The sequence below is a fragment of the Drosophila gunungcola genome, unplaced genomic scaffold, assembly GCF_025200985.1.
Source record: "Drosophila gunungcola strain Sukarami unplaced genomic scaffold, Dgunungcola_SK_2 000183F, whole genome shotgun sequence".
Classification (NCBI taxonomy): domain Eukaryota; kingdom Metazoa; phylum Arthropoda; class Insecta; order Diptera; family Drosophilidae; genus Drosophila; species Drosophila gunungcola.
Genome location: NW_026453344.1, coordinates 1 through 8,725, shown reverse-complemented (window position 1 = coordinate 8,725; position 8,725 = coordinate 1). Strand labels below are relative to the sequence as shown.

The window sequence follows — 8,725 nt, the reverse complement described above, 5'->3', positions numbered from 1 at the left end:
CCTTGCAGCTATTGCAAGAATTAAATATTTTTGAAAACATTAAAATTATGATTTACTTGCGTATATGTCTAAAAACATTGAAGCAATGATGATTTACAGCTCAATTATTAGGTAGTTATTTTATATAATTTTATTATTTCTATGGGAGCTATATGATATAGTCGTTCTATTTTGATGAAATTTTAACCGTAATTCTGAAATATTTATCCATTACTATATGTCGAAGAACTTATAGAACAATTTAAAAACATCAAAGTTATAATTTGTATACCCTTGCAGAGGGTATTATAATTTCAGTCAGAAATTAGCAATTTCTGCTGCTATTAACTAAACTAATTTCAAACTTACAGAAAGCTTGAAGTTTGGTATACTTAGTACATGGTAATTACTCAAAAGGAGCAAATGTAAATTAAATCATTATAACTAATTTTATATAAATCATATTTAAACATTCTTTATGTTAGTCTCTTGCTAAGGAATTTTTTAAAAATAAAACTTATATTGGCTACGGTCCCTGCAATTTACTGCAGGGACTACGGATTAATAATTAATTACTTAATTAATCAATTAATTTATAACAAATTGGATTCCGTTAAGATTACATTAACAGAATTCTGTTAAGTCGCTAGCAAATAGCAACTTACTTTTGCAATTGTGACTTGACTTTGTGATCTAAAAGAAGTGGAGACACCCTCCACAGATAGCGAACACATGCACCGCCGTTATCGAAAAGTAAGAGATGAAAGAACGTCGATAGCAAGACCAATTTTTTGAAAACATCAATGTATCGAGGGTTGTCCACCACTACTCCAAATTGCCTGTGGTGTCGCCCCAAAACCGATGCGAGTTTTTTAAAAGAAAGCCACACTGGCCACACTGTTTTTACAGCAAATTTGATTTTCTCGTCAAATAAAATAAAATGCTAATTTTAGCTAGTAAAAGCGGCAATCAAGAAAATTCGTGGAATGCAACTGGATCGGTGGCGCATTTGGATGAGGATTCGTGATTTCGATTTGGACACCAATCGCATCAGCAGCAGTTTCCCAGTCGCGTCCGCTGCTATGTGTGTGTGTGCGTTTGCGTGCCCGTGTCCGTGCATGTGCCTGTGTGTGTGAGAGTGAGATCGGGAAGAAGTTGTTGTTGCTGTTGCTGGAATTGCCGTTGCCATCGTTGTTTGTTGTTTGTGCATTTTCCATTGTCAAACAAAAGAGAGCGAATAAGAAAAAGAAAGAAAAAAGCAAAAAAAAAAAAAATAAAACAAGTAGAAAAAGGGCGGTAAAAGGCCAGAAATTTGGAGCACGGGAAATCCGAGTCGTCGCTGAAGATGTTCTCGAAGAAGAAAAAGAAACCGCTGATCTCGATGCCCAGCAATTTCGAGCATCGTGTGCACACGGGCTTCGACAAGCGGGAAAACAAATACGTTGGCCTGCCCCTGCAATGGGCCTCCATTGTGGGCAACAACCAGATCCTCAAGTCCTCCAATCGACCGCTGCCCCTGGTGGATCCCTCCGAGATCACGCCCACGGAGATCCTCGATCTGAAGACCATTGTGCGTCCGCATCACAACAACAACAAGGCGGACACCACCTCGCTAAATAGCAGCAGCACCATGATGATGGGCTCCTCCGCCATGGGCGCCAATCCCATGGCCCCACCACCACTCGGCTCGCATCCCATGATGGGCAACACCCCGGGCGGCATGATGCTGCCCATGGAGTCGGGCGGCATAATTCTGCCCAAGACCTCGCATGTGGCCCGATCCAATTCGCTGAGGAGCTCCAGTCCGCCGCGTGTGCGCCGGGTGGCCAATGTGCCGCCATCGGTGCCGGAGGAGGAGGGTCCCCCGGTCGGAGGTAGTAGTAGTGGCACTGGCGGTGGCGGCTTCAAGCCACCCGGTGCCCATCCCTCCCTGCTCTACGCCACGCACGCCAATGGAGCAACTGGACCGCTGGCCGTGCGCACGGATCAGACCAACCTGCAGCAGTATCGCAGCAATCTGGCCCCGCCCATCCACCAGCAGCAGCAGCAGCAGACTTCGCCGGTGGGCTCGGTGGCCAGTGGCACACGTTCCAATCATTCGCACACGAACAATGGCAACAGCGGCACCACCAGCTATCCTCCCATGTATCCCACTAACCAGCAGCAGCAGCATCAGCAGGCCAAACAGCAGGCTGGCGGAGATCAGAACCAAAACCCCTTGCATCCGCATGCCCATCCGCACCAGCACCAGCACCTGGCCAAGTCGGCCTCGAGGGCCTCCAGTTCGAGCGGCGGAGCCAGCAGTGCCGCCCAGCAGGCGGCGGGAGGAGCAGGAGCCGGTGGAACGGCAGGACAGCCCAAGCAGGAGCAGCGCTTGACCCACGAGCAGTTCCGCGCTGCCCTGCAAATGGTCGTTTCCGCCGGAGATCCGCGCGAGAACCTCGATCATTTCAACAAAATAGGCGAGGGCTCGACAGGCACTGTGTGCATAGCCACAGACAAGTCCACAGGTAAGGATAAAAGGCTCAATCTTTGCCTGGCATACACATTAAACTGCCTTTCTGGTTTTGTGACAGGTCGCCAGGTGGCCGTGAAGAAGATGGACCTGCGCAAACAGCAGCGACGCGAGCTACTCTTCAATGAGGTGGTCATCATGCGCGACTACCATCATCCCAATATCGTGGAGACATACTCCAGCTTTCTGGTCAACGATGAGCTCTGGGTGGTGATGGAGTACCTCGAGGGCGGCGCCCTCACCGACATCGTCACCCATTCGCGCATGGACGAGGAGCAGATAGCCACCGTCTGCAAGCAGTGCTTGAAGGCTTTGGCCTATTTGCACTCACAGGTGCGTGACCAGCATAGCATTGCCCCCTTCTCCATTCCCCCCCAGCCCCCTTCTGGGGGTCTCTTCTCCATTATCGTCTGACCAAAGTGGACAAGCAATCTACTCTAGCCCTGCCATGCGATTCTTTGTGCCATTGCCTCGCCATTTGCGGCGCTTTCTTCGCCCTCCGCTTTCGCATGGCTTTGGTTTCAATTTCTAAATGTTGTCACCAACAAAAGTCGTCGGCCGCACAGTGGGGCGACCGGTCGCGTTGCACGTCCAAAATGCCAAGTGAAATCGCACGTGCATGCCCTACCCCAAAGCTTTTAGTTGCCAGACAGTGATTTTCGATAGCTATTTTCAGTTTAGAGAGAAGCAAGTTAGCATATTTCGTTAAAATTTGTCTTTTAAATCAATCATTTTAGATTTCCTAGATCTTTTATAGTTATCTCATTTATCAGCATTTTTTTTTAATTCCTTGTTTACAAAAAAAGCCTACTTTTGGTGTTAAAATATGATAAGATAGCAAATTGCTTTACTTTGTTTTGACCTATTTCACACTTTTAGCCACCCAAATTACTTCTTTTTAAAATGGCAAAAGATCACTTATCCAAAAGTTGATCTACCCAATTTAAATAAAAAATAATAATTTTTTTTTTATAAATTCTTAAGCTAGAACCAATTGTATTTATTTTGTAGGTAAGTGGAATACACGTTCCCAAGAGCAAGTAGCAAGTTTTGGGCGTTACAGGGTTTCGCTGGTTTCTTTTGTGCATTTTTGTCCCACGTTGGCTCGTGTAATGCGATAAGTGTCTGGGAGAAAGGGCTTGGGATGGATGGGTGGGGGTAAAACCGCAAACTATGAACACTCTTAACCAATTTCCCTTCCTTCTCTCCCGTCTCATACGATGCTTTCAATGCTTCCGATCCGGACGAACAGGGCGTCATACATCGCGACATCAAGTCGGACTCGATTCTGCTGGCCGCCGATGGACGGGTGAAGCTGTCCGACTTCGGATTCTGTGCCCAGGTGTCCCAGGAGCTGCCCAAGCGCAAGAGTCTGGTGGGCACGCCGTACTGGATGTCGCCGGAGGTCATATCGCGCCTGCCCTACGGTCCCGAGGTGGACATCTGGTCGCTGGGCATCATGGTCATCGAGATGGTGGACGGGGAGCCGCCCTTCTTCAACGAGCCGCCGCTGCAGGCGATGCGTCGCATTAGGGACATGCAGCCGCCGAACCTGAAGAACGCCCACAAGGTATCGCCGCGCCTGCAGTCCTTCCTCGATCGGATGCTGGTGCGGGATCCGGCGCAGCGGGCCACCGCCGCCGAGCTGCTGGCCCATCCCTTCCTGCGCCAGGCGGGACCGCCGTCGCTGCTGGTGCCGCTGATGCGCAATGCGCGACACCATCCATAGATGATGGATAACCCCCCCGCCCCCAAAATATTCGGAGGACACCTCAACCTTGGCTGGTTGAAACGAATCCCCGCAGACAACGGGCATCCATCTATCAAACTCTAGTATTAACATTCAGTTTCGGCAACTGTACTTAACCCTGAGAGCCCCTCGAAACGTTGTAAAGTCATATAAGCCGCCAGCACACCCACATTTTAGCAACTGCACTTATTCACCTTACCCACTACCACCCACTACCCACTAGCAACCCACTAGCGAACACTCGAAGTTCTGGAAGAGAACGCAATGTGCCTTTCACACGCCTCCAAAATCGAGTCCAGAACCGATTCGGATCGAAATCGATATAGCATTTATCTGCCTGCAACACATTTATATATATATATATATATACATATACTACTTTCTGCATTTTGCTCTCTCTTCTTGTCAATATTAGTTTGTGCGTGTGTGTTTGAATTTTTTTTTAACAAGCCCATAAACATTGTTCGAATATATAGTATGTAGCGCTAAGAGATCATGTTAAAAATTCTATCCATATATATATATATTTAAACACATATATTTTTTATAAAAACAAAACCTAGCCCTAAGAAAAGCGAAACAACGAAGGCGTGAATCGAAAAGAGAAGGGACGAATGCGTGAGCACGGAAAGTGAGAGAGACAGAGATAGTTGGACATAATATATTTTTAAACGTTTTGCAATAGACGCCACGTAAATGCATCTGATACATAACCGTGTGTAATGTTGTTAACTCTCCAGACGAATATACACCTATCAACACATTCCCCATTTCAAAAATATTTTAGAACTTTTAGCTTTGTTCTGTTTTTTTTTGATTTAACCCGTGTAATTATTAATTAATGAATAAACTTAAATGCAAAAATGTTCGATTCTGTTGTTATTACCTATTTATGGTTAAAATACATCATGATTTTGGCTCGAAATAAAACTTAACTGATATTTTAATTTATTTCTGAATTGATTTAAAGAATGGAAGCATTGTGTATTAATGCAAGCAATTGTTGCATACTTTCTGGAGATTGATTGTGGTAAATATAAAAATATTTAATATTAGATATTATTACTGCAATGCAATTTGTGTGCGAATGGTATGTTAAACTTTGCTTGAAAGAATTTTGTGATTTTAAATTCTGTATTTTGGTCCCGATTTAACCCGTTTCAACTAAATTAATAAAAGCTGTTGAAAAGTATTCGATTTTGTTGTTTTTATTATTGGTTGATTGATTGATTGATTGATTGGTTGATTGATGGTTGTGAAGAATACATAATTGTGCCCGTGCAAATAACCGCCTATATATTCGCGGAAAATATACATGCGTATTTATCCACGAACATGGTGGATGGGGCTGGCTCTGGATTGTGGGCGTAATTGTGGTTGTGGGCATGGTCGTGGGCGTGGGCGTGGTTGTGATTGAGTGAGTGTTGTGTGTGCGCGTGTTTTTGTTTACAACATAAAATTACAAATATATTACATACACAAAAAATCAATTGCGAACTAAGAACTAAAGGGCAGATCGGGCTGCCACATAGCTAGCCATATGATTCAATGGTGGGGGGTGGGGGAAAGCGGGGGGCAGGTGTTGGGATTTGTGGCATGGACGATGAGGCATGGAGCATGGGACTCGTAACTCGGAACTCCTAACTCGGAACTCGGAACTGGAGATTCCCGCTTAGTTGCGCTTCCGCAGGGCCAGACGACCACCGATGGGGCGCTTGGGCTTCGTCTCCTCCTTCTGCTGCTGCTCCGATTCCTCGGCGGCGGCATCCTCCACCGCCTCCACGGGCTGCGCCTTGGCGGGCTTCGACAGCTTGCGACGGCTCACTGAAAAAAACAAGACATGGATCAGCGATTTAATTCGATTTTGCATTATCACAATTAGCAAAAAAAATTACATTTCTAGGAAGTAAATCAACACAATCACTAATATTGTAATATTTTAAATAAAATAGATTATGTGTACTTAAATTAAAACAAAAATTACTATCCTTCAAGTTTCTATGAAGTAGACTGTTAATATATCTTACTAAGAGTTGATTTTTTGCTTAATAAAAATGTTTATTATAATTATGTTCTTTTTTATAAAAATTTAAATTTACTTTCGAGGCTCGAATATGTATTTTGTTAGTTATTAAATTGTTTAAATAATTTAATTATACTTCCACTAATCCGTTTTTTGCTTTTTATAATATATACCAAAAACAAAAAATGTATTCTGAACTAAAATATAAGCTTTCAAGAAAAATTACGCATTCGACATGTAAGCTCTTAAAGTATATGATGAAAATATTTAGTAGTAAAATGTATTATTTAACAAAAAGGCCTAAAATTAGTAAATTTCCTGATTTCTAAGGCTTTTTCCCTCTCTATACATATTTAATTGCAGTTTTTAATTTAAAAAAAACATCTTGAATACAGGCAAAATGTATATGTATATTTTCTTTTATTTCATTATTTCGTAATGTATATTGATAGTGACAAATGCTCATTTGAATAAAAGCATATCCTTTATCCTTAGTAAAAGTGTAAAAAATCAAAAATGGGAAAAACAGGAAAGGTTTAAAATATCAATTATTTACAAAAAAAAAACCGAATATTAATAAACCTTTACAAAAAATAATAATCTTTAAAAATATCAACAGAGTAGATTTTGTTTTTTGAAATAGGCATCAAACTAAATTAATAAGGAAAAGGTAAGGTAAAGTAAAATCCCGTCCCAACTTACATGCCGAATTGCCCTTGTATCCCTTGGCGGGACTGGATGCGGGGGCGGGTGCTGGCGCGGCTGCCGGCTGCTCCTCCTGCTCGCCGGAGTTCGACTCGTCGCTCTTCTTGGCCGGCTTGCTGGGACTGGGGGCCTTCTCGGCGCGGTGCTTCTTGGCGTTCGCCTGGCGGCGCTTCAGCGAGTTGAGGAAGTCGTCGTTGGAGCGGAACGGCCGGATCACCGGGCCGACCTTCTTGGGCGCCTCCGTGGTGGTGGTGGTGGTGGAGCTGGCGAAGGCCGCCTCGTCACCCTCCTCGCCATGGTCGCCATGCTCGCCGGCTTCCTCGTCGTACTCCTCGCCCTCGGCGCCAGCATCCGCCGGTGCCGGCGCCGGTGTCGTCGTGGTGGTCACCTTGGCCGCCTTGCCGACGGGACGGCGCAGGGCGGCGATCCTCTTCGCCGGCGACACGGCCGGACCACCCTCCTCCTGGGCGGACACCAGGCCGTAGCACATTACGCATACGATGAAGAGCAGGCAGCTGTAAAGTAAATCAACATTGAATAAATTTGTATTACACCCAGAAAAAATTTGTCACATAAACTAAACTATTGTTTCATTAATCTTAAATTGTCTATACTTAAACGCTAAGACTGTCTGTAGTTTATTTTCAAGACACACTTATTAAAAATAAGCTTTTTTGTTTTGGTCTTAGACATATTTAATCTCTTAATTAAAATTAAACAGCTAAGTATTTAATAAAAAATGTAAGACATCTTTAATTTGTCACTTTGTAATGAATTAAAATAATTAAAATACATAGCAATAAGGAAGGTTTATAATAAAGGCCATAGAATTGCTAAAAAGTTAAATTGAATGTCATTCTAAGGTGTTTTTTTTTTTATTATTGAGCAGCAGAAAAAGACTGGTTTTTTATTACATTTTTAATTCGATCTTTTATGTTTTTTCTTTTATATTTTATTGTTTAAAACAAATTAATTACAAAGCGTCTGTTTTGATGCGGATAGCCCAACACTTTTACTACAAAAAACACTATCAAAGGCCAATGCCAGCTAAAAATTTATTATTGTTTAAAACCAAAGCCAAGTAACATGCTTGAATTTTTGAGGACAAATCCTTTAAATTCATGTTTAAGGATACTTTCTTCGATTAACTGTGGAAAAAAAATGAAAGATAAATAATAATAACAATAATCATTTTTATTTATACGATAAAAAAGTGAGCACATTCTAGTGATTATTTCCGGAACAAACTAAATATTTCACACATAGCCTAAAGATTTTTAGACATCGAAAATGAAAATACTAAAGATTTGCTTATTATGATCTTATAATTTAAAGTTATGTTTTGGATTTTAAGGCAGCAAATTAACATGCAATTGCAAACGCCCCTTTTTAAGTCTGATTAAGAGTTCTTCGTAAATCATTTCTGGCTAATTGTCGTAAATATGCCACATGAACGTTATTGGATCAATGTTCTATAAATTACCAGTACTGACTGAAAAAACTTGAAATTTCCAGACTTTGGAATCGATTTGAAAAAAAATACAATGGTTTCCAGACTTGAATTAAATAAATCGACACTGAATGGATACATTGGCCCGCTGTGCACTGGTTTTGGCCCGGATTCAGTAAAAGGGGGAGCTGGTGCATCCCCGGGGCAAGGTTGTCCAGCCACGCATCTAATCCTCGTGACTTCCAGCTCGAACCCAACTCTCTAACGATCTTTTGAGTCGTCTGGTTGGACGGGTTATTCAAT

General features: G+C 42.7%; 2 protein-coding genes across 2 annotated transcripts; one reads left to right on the top strand and one right to left on the bottom strand.

The window, feature by feature from the left end:
• Positions 1-809: 809 nt before the first annotated feature.
• Positions 810-5,110, top strand: LOC128265941 (serine/threonine-protein kinase PAK mbt). The gene is made up of 3 exons (XM_053002187.1): positions 810-2,489; positions 2,556-2,827; positions 3,747-5,110. The coding sequence occupies exons 1-3, from the start codon at positions 1,325-1,327 to the stop codon at positions 4,221-4,223; spliced, it is 1,914 nt and encodes a 637-aa protein (XP_052858147.1). The 5' UTR covers positions 810-1,324; the 3' UTR covers positions 4,224-5,110.
• Positions 5,111-5,436: 326 nt separating this feature from the next.
• LOC128265937 (nucleolar protein dao-5) lies at positions 5,437-7,525 on the bottom strand (the record flags this gene model as incomplete). The annotated part of the gene is made up of 2 exons (XM_053002183.1): positions 5,437-6,068; positions 6,970-7,525. Coding segments are annotated over 2 exons (708 nt in total), but the record flags the coding sequence as incomplete, so codon positions are not given.
• Between the last annotated feature and the right edge of the window lie 1,200 nt (positions 7,526-8,725).

Bases quoted from the DNA above. Each gene is read 5' to 3' on its own strand.
- LOC128265941 (XM_053002187.1), top strand. From the start codon at position 1,325: ATGTTCTCGAAGAAGAAAAAGAAACCGCTGATCTCGATGCCCAGCAAT. The intron at 2,490-2,555 runs GTAAGGATAAAA...GTTTTGTGACAG, and splicing joins AGCCACAGACAAGTCCACAG to GTCGCCAGGTGGCCGTGAAG. The intron at 2,828-3,746 runs GTGCGTGACCAG...CCGGACGAACAG, and splicing joins TGGCCTATTTGCACTCACAG to GGCGTCATACATCGCGACAT.